This window comes from Plecotus auritus, assembly GCF_963455305.1.
Source record: "Plecotus auritus genome assembly, chromosome: 2".
Classification (NCBI taxonomy): domain Eukaryota; kingdom Metazoa; phylum Chordata; class Mammalia; order Chiroptera; family Vespertilionidae; genus Plecotus; species Plecotus auritus.
In genome coordinates this window covers 24069021-24083695 of record NC_137771.1, presented here as the reverse complement: position 1 = coordinate 24083695, position 14675 = coordinate 24069021, and the positions used below count along the sequence as shown (strand labels likewise).

The following is a 14675-nucleotide window of genomic DNA, read 5'->3' as shown; positions in this document are numbered from 1 at the left end:
GTAGCTGCAGAGACAATATGACCAGCACTCCAGGGGTCCCACAGTTCTCGGGAAACTTAGAGAGAGCAGAGATGCAAGGTGATTTCAAGAACATTATACACTAGGACTTGTCTCCTGTGACTAACATCTCCCTACAAGAGCAAGAACTGAGCAGTTCACTCTGTATTATAAACATTTCACTTACACTAAGCTTTTTGTTGAAATAAAAGTTTAATTTTAACAGGAGTGGTAGATATTAAGTTTATTTTATTTCCATTGATTTTTTTTTCTTTGGGGGGGGGGTCTCTGCACCCTCCAAAGACTAAAGAAAAATAAGACAAAAGCAGGCGCTGCTCCCTCAGGCGGTGCACTCAACATCTCTAATGAGCTGGCTTTGTGAAGCATAGATGAGATGTCTTCTGGGTTTCAAAACCTTGCTTTTCACATGTTAGTGTCAATCTGGTGGACACTTCAAGAAAAAGAAAAGGGGATGGGAGAGAAGAGAGACTGTGCAAGAGTGCCTCTCATCACATTCAACCAACAAGACAAATTTGTTTAGAAAACTTGAAGAGTAATTAAAATTTTTAGAAAGGTTTCAGCAGCATTGGAAGAGCCATCTTTGATTTTTAACTGTATATGTGAATGAAGGTCAATAAATACTAAGATTTTTTAAAGCCCCAAATCTAGTATTTCACATTAAAAAAGTGCATATAAGCTTTAATCTCTTAATAACAGAGTTTTTACGTGCACATCATTGCAAATGTAGCTGGGCTATCAAAGTAATGTTTAGCTTCAAAGTAACAGTAACCAACAGATGATAGATATGGTACAATGTTAGAAAAAACTGGACTAGCTGTTTAAAACAGTCTACTAAATTAAGATATGAATATTTCACTCTCCTCTGACATGCATGTCTTTTTTAAATCATGGTTGGAAATAGTGCATGTATATAGTTGATTTGATAATACTTACAAGCAGAAAAATATCACAAAAAGTTTCTTCTCTCATCATGGGCACTTGTTCCAAAACTCCTTTTTTTTTCTCAAGCTCACCTCAATAGACTTTGGGGTCATTTACCATATTCTAACCACTTCACAAAGGTTGTTGATACATTTAATAAAAATTAACCCTTTGTAGTTCATTTTTAGAATTATGCCCATCCTTAAAAGAAAAACACAAACTTAAGTAGAGAGTAATTTAAACAAACACATTTCTGTCAAGTTCATGCCCAACGCACTCATTTTGTCGGAATTACTGATCAAAGCAACAGTTCACCTTGTAGCCAGGTTCCCGGGGACTTTTCATTTCATCATGAGCCAATCCATGTTTCCTGAATGTACTGGGGGAAATGTCTATCCTCCTAAAATTGAAAACACAAAAAATTTTAAATATCCACAGTGTGACTATAATACAGGTAATATTTTAGTTTATAAGTTGGTAATGGAGTCATAGGCATTCCTTTTTATTGTTTCATAAGTTACATACATATTACTTATATTCTTTGCATTCTTACCCTCTCCCATAGGTGTGCACAAAGCACACAAAATCTAAAACTTCTCAAACTCAAACAGTAATGTTACATCAGAAAGGCAGACTCACAGACAAGCTTATGATTTCAAGTTCATATCAAGATTATCTATAGAGCCAAAACCGGTTTGGCTCAGTGGATAGAGCGTCAGCCTGCGGACTGAAGGGTCCCAGGTTCGATTCCGGTCAAGGGCATGTAACTTGGTTGCGGGCACATCCCCAGTGGGGGGTGTGCAGGAGGCAGCTGATCGATGTTTCTCTCTCATCGATATTTCTGACTATCTATCACTCTTCCTTTCTCTCTGTAAAAAATCAATAAAAATATATTTAAAAAAAAAAAAAAAAAAAAAGATTATCTATAGAGCCCTGGCCCGGAAGCTCAATTAGTTAGAGCATCATCCTGATAAGCCAAGGTCGTGAGTTTGATCCCTGGTCAGGGCATATACAAGAAGCAACCAACTGAATGCATAAATAAGTGAAAAAACAAATTAATGTTTCTCCCCACCCACTGCCTTTCCTCTCTAAAACCAATCAATCCATCAATAAGTTGTTTTTTTGTGGGGTTTTTTGAAGGACTATCTATATGTCCTACTAACGAGTTTCACCTTGGAAATTAGAATGTAATGGCCCATTATTCACCAATGAGATAGGTCTAGAGGAGAAACAATTGCCCGGCATAACCCTAAATCCAACCTACTGTTCAGACATGGTCCTACATACTATACAACACATTCAAGAGTTGACTATTCCTTTCCATTCACAACTACAAACACCCACTTCTTTCCTAGAATCTGCAGGATGTTACCTTAAATTCTACTGCTAATGTGGCAAAGATAGTTTAATACCTGATGATCAGTCTTTTATGACCACCTCCAATGTAAGGTTGAGGTCCTCACCTGTGTATCTCTGGGCTTTTCTTGTTCTTAGCTGCCTCTTGCTCAGTTCCTCTCTTTAGGTATTTAGTAAAGCGTTCATGCAATGTCATTCCTGAGGACCCGAAGTGATGTTCTGTGGGGATTCAAAGAAAAACACATTATGCCATCAAAGACAGACATAATATTCAACTCTTTTATAGGAACCTGCAGCTACAGAGATGTGACTAAAATACTCCAATCTATATAACAAACATACTGAAAAGAGAAAGGAAAAAAGGTTGGTTTGCACAATCCAATGTTGGGCACTAGAATACCACTGTAGCTCCCTTATCTTAAGACATGGATACAAAGAAACCTGGAGCTTACTGTCATTTGAATCATACCACCAACTCCTGCTTAAGTCTAAATTTCAGATGGAACCTATAACTGGCACAACCCAGCTTCCACATTACCTCTCTGCCATTCCCCAACCCGCCCACCTCCATTTGCCCTTATGGTGGAGAAGAAATTCACACACAGCATAAGGTCAACAAGAGGCTTCCACTTACTGGACAAGAGAAGACAGAGGTGTGGGTAAAACCACTTTTCATACTTCCTTTTTCAAGCGTTTTAAGCCTTCATGTGGAAGATTTTACCTATTCTCATGATCACAGACCACTACTAACAATTCAAAATGTTCAGCTCTGTAATTAAAAAACGGAAACTCCTCGCTGAAATGGATTTCCTTCCAGTCAGTCCCTGCTTCAAAGGCCCTTTCAATAAGATAAAGGGCCTGATAAGGCTCCCTTATTCACCTGCTCATCCTTCTGCTTGTAACAGAGGAAGTTAAGCTGTGGCAAGGGATCCTGAGCAGACTGGGCTTGGGACTTACCTTTAACGTGGTGAACAATGGTCACAATGTGCTGGGCAAACAGTTCCGAGGGGCTCCGCTGAGACTGAGCTGACTGTATGTGCTGGAAAATGGAACGAAATTCTTGTTCCTTTTTGTTGCTATGAACTAGATCCCGACAAAGCTTGCGCTCCTGAGCCAGTAATCCACTGGGTCTGGGGGGGGGGGGACACAAGGGGGCTCAATTTAACAAGATATACAGAAAGTCAGCACATTTAAACCCTAAAAATGCAATGTACTTGTTCAAAGAGTTTTAATTTTATCCATAAAGTTCTTTTTTAAATTCCCTACCAAATTTCAAAGTAACCTCAATGCACAACTATGAAAAAAGGCATCCAAAATCTATCACTTCCCTTTTCACTGGTAATCTTTAATAGAAAGGACGTGTTAAACCTCAGTGATTCTGTTTTTGGAGTCACTGCTAGCTTTACCATACACAACAAATGAGAATATATTTAAAAGATCAACTAGCTTGGCTAGCCAGAGCCATTCAGTGAGTTAACACAATGAAGCAGGAGTGAAATGTGGCTCCCGCTGACTTCCAACAGGCTACAGAGTTTTTACATTATCCCAAGTAAAAAATAGCCTGGCCTCGCCCTAGCTGGTCTGGCTCAGTGGGTAGAGCGTCAGCCTGCAAACTGAAAGGTCTCAGGTTCAATTCCAGTCAAGGGCACGTATCCGGGTTGTGGGTTCGATCCCCAGTGGGGGACTTACAGGAGGCAGCTGGTCCATGATTCTCTCTCATCATGGATGTGTCTATCTCTCTCTCCCTCTTCCTTCCTCTCTGAAATTCAATAAAAATATTTTTTAAAAAATCAACAACAACAACAACAAAAAATAGCCTGGCCTCTTCCTCCTCCAGAACGCAGCCAGACGTGACCTCTGAAAATGGTTGCTGTTCACTTGACCCAGAAATCCCCACCCCACAAATCATGCAAATCAAGAGGTTCAAATCTTCGTGTTCACTTTAAGAACACTTGTGAAACTGCCCAGGCCATCAAGAGTATGCATGTCCAAAAACCCACCAAGTATCTGAAGGATATCACTTTCCAGAAGCCATGTGTGTCATCCCGTCGTTATACTGTGGAGTTGATAGGTGTGCCCAGGTGAAACAGTGGGGCTGGACACAGGGTCGGTGGCCCAAAAAGAGTGCTGAATTTTTGCTGCATGTGCTAAAAAACGCAGAAAGCCTCTAATGCTGAGCTTAAGGGTTTAGATGTAGATTCTCTGGTCATTGAGCACATCCAGGTGAACAAAGCTCCCAAGATGTGTTGTGGAACATACAGAGCTCATGGGCATATTAACCCATACAGGAGCTCTCCTTGCCTCATTGAGAGGATCCTTATGGAAAATGTGCAGATTGTTTCTAAACCAGAAGAGGCTGCACAGAAGAAAAAGATATCCCAGAAGAAACCGAAGAAACAAAACTTATGGCCCGGGAGTAAATTCAACATAAAATAAATACTAATAAAAGTAAACAACAAAACCAGCCTTGCCATCACCACTCTAGGAATTCCTAAAGTTCTCCTCTTACCCACAGCCCCAACTTTAAAAACTGCCACATTATTTCTTGGTGAAAGCCTGTAATAATAGACTCTAAGAGCCTACTAAAAATGGAAAAATGGATCCTGGATGGCTGTACAAGGCCAAAGGCACCTTAAACAAATTCATGGGAGGGAAGGGGAGGGAACAAAACAAAACAGGATGAAGGCTGGGAAGGCGAGGAGGGGCTAGGGGCTGGATAGAGGGCCAGAAAACAGCAGAGGGGACCCAACACCAAAACCAGTCACTGAAGAAACACCCTTCACCACCCCTGTGATACTGACTTCAACACATAATAGCTCAGTGACACACACTCCCCACTGACAGGTGTGGACCCGAGGCTATCAGCTGTGAAACTTGGACAGTGGGAAAATACAAGAGGGGCCTGTCTTGGTTCCAGAATGTCCTCAGGAAGAGAGGTTAGGAGGCACCATTTAGGCCACTGATCAAGGACTAAACCTCACCTTGCAAGGTCCTCATCAAAAGAGTCCATCCGGACATTGACCTGGGCCTCTCGAGTAATAGAGAAGGAAGACTTCCCTGTGGAAAAGTCTCCTTTGGGTCCTAGCTTCTCCCGGCTCTCAGAGGTCTTTCTTGGGGGAGGTGATGAGCTTTTCTCCTGGACCGCTTTGTAAGCAGTCACTCGGAAATTCTTTTCAGGCACAAACCCCCTATGCCCACTTTCGGTTCTCTTGAGTCCTCCCCGATCCTCCTTTTTGGATCTCTCTGAGAAAGACTCCTCCTCCAGCTCCTCTGTTTTCCTTTGCTTTTCCTTCCCTGAAGGTGCATAAACCTCCCATTTGCCTGACTTCTCATCCTCCTGGTTTTTGTTTGCACCGGTTATGACTTTCGACATAAATTTGGGTTCATCATCAAACTCAGATTCCTTCCTTCCTTTGGCTTTGTCCTTATCTTGATCATCCATGTCCTCCTTGTGGAAATCAGCCATCTTCTTCTCAAAGTCATCTCGGAGCTTATATCTTTTAGGAGACTGGCTACCCCGAAAAGGCTTCTCAGAATCAGTTTTGGGAGCAAACATATCAGATTTTATTTTCGAATCACTCAAGCCTGTGTCAGAGAAGCTCCCTTTCTCTTTCATTTTCTCTTTATCAGCATTTGTTTGTTTCTGTTCCTTATCTTTTCCATTCTCTGTCTTCTGCTCATCTAGATACCTAGTTATAAAAACAAAAGGGAGACACACAAGAGGATTCTTAAGCAACCTGATCTAAAACAGCACCACTGGTCTTGGGTTTTTGAATCTCTGAATAAACATGTCTCGTGGATTCCAGTGTTACCAAAGGACTTCCTCCTTGGCTACTTTCTAGTAATTTAAGAGAAAAATACATGGTCCATGGAGTTGTGTCTTACAAAAGCAACCAAAAAGAAAATAACAAAGGTAATTTTTAGGATACTAAAAAACAAAAACCTACTTACCTGTTAAGTGGTCTAGGAAAAAAAAAATTAAGGTCTTATCCAACCTTCATTCAGTCACTTATAATCTGCTTTCAGCAAAATTAACATAGAATGTTCAACCTTGGACTGTTTTGCTTTTATACAACTCACATTTGGAAATATAAGTCTCAAAAGAGACTTCAAATTTGCTTCAAGTCACCTAGAAGATCTAAATATGAAATATACTGCAAACACAAATAAAAACAAAACATGTGTTAATTGAGAGCAGGGAGGGAAAAATCATCCTACTCTTTCTTATGGAAAAGCAGAGCTCATACCCAAGTCTTCTAAAGACATTCACAGTTCTGGCAAGGAACCAAACTTACATTTTAAAGTAGACTTACTTAAGGCTGGAAAGTAGATTCTCAACATCATCTCATTTGTACCATTAATGGAGAATATGGTAAAACAGAATCAAAGGACAGCAGGATATCAAAGAATAGTAAAAGAAAAAGGGAAATACCCCTTGCTCGGTAAATCCCTCTTGACAACCTGGTCCCAAGCCAACGTCCCTGTTATGTCTCTGCTGTCCCAATCCATCCAATCACACAAAGATTCAAGTTCCAACTCACCATGTCCCCCAGGGTATAAAGACGAAAGCATTGTCCCATCCTCTCCTAACATGCAGCCCAGTTGGCTTCTACTGGGAATACACCCACCTTGTGATTTTAAAACAAGGCCTTCCTGGACTAAGCCTTGGACTTTCCCATTCTGCACAGTCTCCTCAACTGGAGGGTGTGAGGGTGCAGCTCTTCACCATGATGGGCTGATGTAGATCAATCACAGTAGATGGTGGTTCTTAGCGGGTCTAACAGCTCCAATGGCCATTCATTTTGGCAAAGATCATATTTTTTTGATAGCTGACCCACAAATCTCTACTGTTCTCTGGCTTACATTGGTAGAATCCAAGGCAAATTTTTAAATGTGAAAACATCATTTCAGAGTAGTTTAAAGAAACTTTATGCTGCAATACAAATTCAGGAAGGTAGGAAAGCTAGAGTTAAGCTTAAGATGTCCTTAGGTGATGCTTTTCAATTTTGCTAATGAAAAGTTTAGGAAATGGGGATTATCTTTTTACCATTAATCACAGCTCTAAATTAGATTACATTACAATCAAGCTGCCAGCTGGTGAAATAAAAACACAACCAGGCCAGGAAAACAAGGTACTTGCCTCTTTGTATAGGCTGCTCCTCCTGAAGCAGCCTCCTCCTTCTGAGACGAGCCATATGTGGAGCCAGTGGCTGGTGGACTCTTACCCACAGGGCTCTTCTTGGATGGACTCAAGGACCCAGAGCCATGGTCAAACTGACCTTGGTGTGTCCCAGCTTGGTACCCAGAACCACTCTGCAGACCTGAGCCCAACTGGGATGTGCTGGAAAGTGGAGGGCTAGGCTTTGGCACAGGGCTAGGACGGGGAGACCGCCGCCTCACTACCACAGACTGGAGGGGGCTTTTCAGAGCAGGGCTCCGCTCCCGGGGACTCAGCTCAGAAACTGCCGATGCCCGTGATGCAGAACCAGCACTGTATGTGCTGGCATCTGCCCATGGCTTCGAGCTCTCAGATGCTTTTGTATCTTGAGAGGTGCCTCCAGAGAATGTCTGCTCCTTGGCCTCTTCTCCTTGGTTATCTCCAGCAGACTGAGATGGACGGCTATCCTTGGAAGAGGACTTTTTCTCCTTTGCAGACTTGCGCTTGGAAGATTCAACTCGGCTGTGGTTGGAGGAAGAACGAGAGGATGAGGAGCGCCTTGATCTGTCAGAGGAAGACTTATCGGAGTTTCTAGAATGGCTCCTGGATCTTGGTGAAGGAGACCTTCTCTTTGGGGACCGGGATCGGGACCGGCCCCGTCGAGGACTGTATGCCTGCCGATAATTCTGCCAATTTGAGCGGTAGTTTCCATAACCTCCTCGATTATACTGGCCCCATGGATAAAAGCCTCTGTTGCGCCCACGGAAATAATAGGGCCTTCTATAGCCTCTGTTGTGACCTCGGAAATCCCGATTCTGATATACTCTTGGGTGATTCCTCTCTCTGTTATGAGCTGGAGAATATGATCTGGAACGAGACCTAGAACTGAAAAGGGGATGAAGGGAGAAGAAATTTTTTTATTTTTATAAATCTTTACTGTTGAAAGTGTTACATACGTCCCCTTTTTTCTCCCATTGACTCCTTATAGTCTGCCCCTGCCCCTCACTCCAGGTATAGCACATTTAAGTAGAGCTATATTTCTGCAGTGAAAGAATAGCAAAATGTCCTTAAGGCAGTAAACTAAACAAAGGTCTTTTTAATATAGTGTACTAATTGCTTAGGGTTCTACAGCACAGGGGATTTTACAAGAGCCTACATCATTGGAAGCAAGGAAGAACTACAAGCTATGATATCCAGACAGTTAACTGTTAAGGTCCTTTGGCCCCAATACTGTTATAACACTCTAATCCCCATCCCATTCACCTCTGTCTGTGCAGGGCTTATTTCTTAGGTTCCACTAATGCCTGAAATTGTAAAAACACAGTAACAGGTCTAAATTAGAGCCACGTAACTAGGGACTTAGAAAAGCTTTGAACACAAAGCTTAAAAGATTTTTAACTGAAATCGTATCAGCAAGGCATATTAAGTATTAGTTTTTTACTGGGGACCTAGAAATGGTCTCACTATTTAGGTCAGTTTCTGTGGCTGAACTACAGGAGATTAACCGTGTGCCACAAGAGGGCACTACTGACTATAAGACACACAAGTGCACTGGAGATTAGCAGAGAAACTATAAAACAACCCTTCCTTACCATGCACATCTTTCAAGCCTAAGTTGTGTTATTGTTTAAAAATATAGAACTCTAGGAGAAACCAAGATGGCAGCATAGGTAAACACCTAAACCGCTGCCTCACACAATAATATCAAAACTACAATTAAAAGACAAAACAGACACCATCCAGAACCACAGGAAAGCTGGCTGAGTGGAAATACTACAACTAGAAGGAAAGAGGAAAGCACATTGAGACTCAGAGGAGCTGCAAAAGGCTGAGGTACGGAGACGCGCACGGACAGGACAGGCGGCTGAATGCACGGGTGGCTGAGTGCGCGGCTGGCTTTCTAAAGCGGGAGGGAGATGGAAGCTCCCGACTGCGCTGAACTCCAGTTCCAGGCGAGTTTCTGGGAACCCAGACTCATTCGGGGAGAAACTGGACTGTCTGGCAGCAGGCAAAACTTGAGGGCGGCTTTCTCGGAGAGGTGCCTGCAGCGATTGCCGAGGGACACTGAGACCCGGGGGCCTCATAGGGCAGGGCTGAAGGGAAACCAAGGCTGTCGGCTCCACCCTATCCAAGCTGAGCACAGAAGCTTTTGCAATTTTGCAAGTCTTTTCCCATAAGGGTGTCTCCAGCACAGTTCTCCTAGCATAGACACAGCTGATCCTCACAGCCAATTGGCCTGGAGGTCAATTCCTCCCAGTGATACCAACAACAATCAAGGCTTAACTACAACAAAGCTGTGTACACACTCCACAAAGGGGTGCACCAAGAGTGTCCACCTCAGGTAACTGGGGAGGCTGAGCCACTGTGCCCCATAGGACACCTACCACACAAAGCTCACCTACCACTCCACCAACTCAGGGAAGCAGCGAAAATGCGGAGACAAAGAGATCACAAATGAAAGAAATGGAGGAAAGCAAAAGACTGGATATAGAGTTTAAAACCACGGTTATAAGGTTTTTCAAGAATTTCCTAGAAAAGGCCGATAATTTAGCAAGACCCTCGAGGATATGAAAAAGGACCAACTAGAAATTAAGCATACACTGACTGAAATAAAAAATATTATACAGAGACCCAACAGCAGACTAGAGGACCACAAGAATCAAGTCAAAGATTTGAAATACAAAAAAAGCAAAAAACACTCAACTGGAAAAGCAAAAAGAAAAAAGAATCCAAAAATTTGAAGATAGTGTAAGGAGCCTCTGGGACAACCTCAAGCATACCAACATCCAAATTATGGGGGTGCCAGAAGAAGAAGAGAGAGAGCAAGATAGTGAAAACCTATTTAAAGAAATAATGACCGCCCTGACAGGTTTGGCTCAGTGGATAGAGCGTCGGCCTGCGGACTGAAGGGTCCCAGGTTCGATTCCGGTCAAGGGCATGTACCTTGGTTGCGGGCACATCCCCAGCAGGAGGTGTGCAGGAGGCAGCTGATCGATGTTTCTCTCTCATCGATGTTTCTAGCTCTCTATCCCTCTCTCTTCCTCTCTGTAAAAAATCAAAAAAATATTTAAAAAAAAAAAAAAAGAAATAATGACCGAAAACTTCCCCCACCTGGTAAAAGAAATAGACTTACAAGTCCAGAAAGCGCACAGAACCCCAAACAAAAGGAATCCAAAGAGGACCACACCAAGACACAACATAATTAAAATGCCAAGAGCAAAATCCAAAGAAAGAATATTAAAAGCAGCAAGAGAAAAACAGTTAATCACCTACAAGGGAGCACCCATACGATTGTCAGCTGATTTCTCAACAGAAACTATGCAGGCCAGACGGGAGTGGCAAGAAATATTCAAAGTGATGAATAGCAAGAACCTACAACCAAGATTACTCTACCCAGCAAAGCTATCATTCAGAATTGAAGGGCAGATAAAGAGCTTCACAGATAAGAAAAAGCTAAAGGAATTCATCACCACCAAACCAGTATTATATGAAATGCTGAAAGGTATTCTTTAAGAAGAGGAAGAAGAAGGAAAAGGTAAAGATAAAAATTATGAACAACAAATACATGTCTATCAACAAGTGAATCTAAAAATCAAGTGAATAAAAAATCTGATGAACAGAATAAACTGATGAATATAATAGAATCAGGGGCATAGAAAGTGTGTGGACTGACAATTTCCGGGGGGAAAGGGGTGTGGGGGTGCAGGAAAAGACTGGACAAAAAGGGTACACCTATGGATGAGGACAGTGGGGGGGGAGGTAAGGGCAGAGGGTGGGATGGGAACCAGGTGGAGGGGAGCTATGGGGGGGGGGGGGAAGAGGAACAATTGTAATAATCTGAACAATAAAGATTTATTAAATTAAAATATATATATATATAAATAACTCTAACTTGGCAAAGGTACATTTCCAGAATCACAGGTATTCAACAGTAACCTAACTTTGTAAAAATTGTATGTCCATGAATACCAGGCTTATTAATGACAGGGAGCTTTGAAACAAAGCTCCCTGTCATTGATCAAAAAACCAAAAACTGTATTTGTTGGTGTAAAAATCCACTGGGGTTCTTAGATAACATCTGTCTTGTCAACTATAATACAGATCATTAACCACTACTCATAAGTAGTTAGCTAGAAATATGTGAAATTGCTAGAAAATGCCTTCCAAAAATATTTCTTTACATATAGAATAAAAACCCTTCAGTTACTCAGCAAGCCTCATAGCAGGTCTGACTGGAAATCTATTGTTTTATAAATAACTCCATTTAGCAAATGTGACAGGTTTTAATAACAAAATGACATCTAAAGACAAAGTGGGCTTGGTTTTCTACTACTTATTACCTGCTGTGTTCAGGTTCTTTATCTACCCCAAGAACAAGAGCAACTGGCAAGATGCATGATAATGCTGGTCATTAATGGTTGCTATTTAAGTACAATTAAAAAAAAAAATTACCTTCCACACTTTTTATTCGAAACAGTACAATATAAGAAAAGAAGGAAAAGGCAGATGCAGGCTATGCAACTGAATGTGACCGGATTAAGTGGCTACACTTGAGGGAGGTGCTGTACCACCAAACTGAGGAGGGTTTAATTCACGTTGCCATCCTCAGAGGCTACTGTTGCTTCTGTCACCAATTACTAGTGAGGGCCCTGTGGCATACTGCATCCAAAACCCACAGTCACTGCACAGATGCAGGAACATGAGTCTCTGCAGACTGCAAATGAAGTTATTTACAAGAAGTCACTTAAAAGGATACAGTTTGTGAAATACAAGGAAACAATCAATGTTCTCCAATTCTACACAATTCAGCAATTAAATTAATTTAAAGGCATGGTTTCTCAAACTCTCTGGATGGGTAGTATAATTTCCTTGTAGAAGAAAAACAAAAAGGAAAAAAAAATCATGAAACAGATAAGCCAGAAGTAAGAACTGAATACCCATGGCTAATTTATCTCTTTCTAAAAAGAGAAGTCACACTAGAATCAAGTCTAAAAACATGTTTTCTAGTGGAGAAATTCCTCCAAAACAATAATTTTCTAGGTATAAGATAGCACATAAAGGGGCTCTAGACCTACCCCAGCACATACTGCCTGCCTATATTTTTCCTCATTTGCCAAGTTGATGACCATGCCATTGATTTGTAGAATAAGCAGAAGAGATCTGTCCAGACAGATCCTCCCAGTTCTATTTATCACAAATACCTCAGAGGTGGTTAACATTTTTCAATTTGACTTGTGTCGGTTCTATTTTGTCTTTGAGTTTTGGTTGTATAGCCTCTTATTTTTGAACCAATTACTTAGTTTCCATTTATTAAAGTTCTAACTTAAAATGTTACCTTTCAGAACCAAATAGGCTAAAACAGATTTAATCAGCCCAAATAAACTCTGGGTGCTAGGTAGGAGTTACTAAGAGTCTTTTGCTCAGTCCTAAGGCCTTGATGGTAACTTCCGAAGGTAGATATAAATTTATTTAGTGGGTTTTCCCTCTTCTTTTTTGGAGGGGTTGAGGTGAGATAGAATTTTATTCATATTGACTCTGACACAATTGGGCAACCGACAGACACTATTTAGTCTAGGGCTTGAACAAAGTTTGGGGGAAAATGCATGCCCAAAAAACATGAGAGGGAGAAAAGCTAAGAGTGGTTACCCTCAAGGTGTAATGTTATCTTTAAAAAGAAGGAAAAAAATCTAGTATTTATTTTGTTTGAGGGAAAAACTACAGATTTATAACTTCCTGTTCTATATTGTATTGGAGTCATCAATACTTATGCACACTTACTTTTTGTGCATCCTCTGGTCTGAAACTAATTTTTAGGTAGGCTTCTCACAGATTCCATTTAAGAAATTAACTTGTTCTTTTTTTTGGGGGGGGGGGGGGAATCCCACCAACCATTTGTTTAAGACTCTTATAGAAGTACTATGAAACCATCAAAAAATAAAACTTTTAATAGCACCTTTTCCTGAGGCTTATTTTAAATTTCATAATCAATTCATTTAAAAGTAAAGGATTATATAGACTTATCAGAAATAAACAGCAAGGGTCCCAAGTGAAAAAATTGAGAAATTATCTCTCTGCCTAATGCAATTCTGACAAAAAATGTAATTGTGCAAAAATTCCCCTTTTGGTTTAAATACATCAGTATTTTCCTAATGCACATACAGAAACTTGTATCTACTGAAAGGTTCTTATCTATTCACAAAAGAAAACTAAAACAGTTTTAAAGTCTGAAAAACCCAACTCACAACACATTAAGAGGAAAAGATGTTGGAGGTTTGGCATCCTATTTCAGGACATAGTTGAAATAGGGAAATCACACTCAAAGGTGTGAAAACTGACTGAATTAAAGAATAATGGTAATAAATTCAAAAGAACTACTTGCACATTTAGTAAGAAGACCAGGTGATGTCTACATAGTGATTTTTAGATTAGTTTTAAGATGTGTTTACTAAATAGATACAGTTTATTAGTAATTGGCACATCCAGTGTATACAAATGACTCCTGATACGTTTTTTAAGATTTAGTGAGTTAAGGCTTCTTTTCCTTGCAATGTTGATCATACTATTAATCCTCTTTGCTATCTTTTCTTTCCTGATGAAAATAAACTTTGGTCCAAGACTCCAAAAACACTTCAATGAAAAATCATCAGATGTAGAGATTTAAAGTAAGCAGCTCAAATAAATATAAAATGCTCTTTCTTCCAAAGTAGATGAGAAATAGTATGTGCTCTGGCAGAGGAGAAAAGGAATTAGGCAAACAATATGGCAAGAAGAGCTGATTTAGATTTGCAGCTTTTAAAGAAACCTGGAATAACTTACAGCTCAACCTCCCTCCACCTCAAGCCAAACCCTGTCCCCGCACCCCCACCATCTGACATTCACAGAAAGAATCTAACAAAAGATCTCCAAAAACCCATCTGGCCCGATACAAAGATTATCCCTAGACAATCACACCCGCTTACCTCAGCCTTCGCTTCCTTGAACGAGAGACAGATCGACTTCGGGATCGAGACTTCGAAAATGAACGAGAACGAGATCTTGATGCAGATCTTGAGCGAGAAGAACGAGATCCAGACTTGGATTTGTTTGTTTTTGACATCTCTGAAGAAAGGATCAGTCACTTTTCAATTACACCTAATGTAACAAAACAGATTCAAACAAATGAGTCCCTTTGCAAACCTGAACTTCTCTTAGAAACTGGTTTGTTTTTTTAAATGCAGATGAA

At 40.8% G+C, this 14675-nt stretch overlaps 1 protein-coding gene and 1 pseudogene across 2 annotated transcripts in view; one reads left to right on the top strand and one right to left on the bottom strand.

Annotated features, from left to right (window-relative positions):
* The window catches only part of THRAP3 (thyroid hormone receptor associated protein 3), a 62184-nt gene that overhangs the window by 7935 nt on the left and 39574 nt on the right, over positions 1-14675 (bottom strand). Inside the window, exons 3-8 of the mRNA XM_080658362.1 lie at positions 14413-14584; positions 7436-8338; positions 5277-5984; positions 3253-3425; positions 2403-2514; positions 1255-1339 (exon numbers count right to left, since the gene is read on the bottom strand). Coding sequence (XP_080514488.1) covers positions 1255-1339; positions 2403-2514; positions 3253-3425; positions 5277-5984; positions 7436-8338; positions 14413-14549 — 2118 coding nt within the window. The 5' untranslated portion in view covers positions 14550-14584. The remainder of the gene's footprint in view (positions 1-1254; positions 1340-2402; positions 2515-3252; positions 3426-5276; positions 5985-7435; positions 8339-14412; positions 14585-14675) is intronic.
* On the top strand, positions 4031-4715 carry LOC308243133 (large ribosomal subunit protein uL22-like; annotated as a pseudogene). The gene has a single exon. The product of its transcript is annotated as a large ribosomal subunit protein uL22-like (transcript).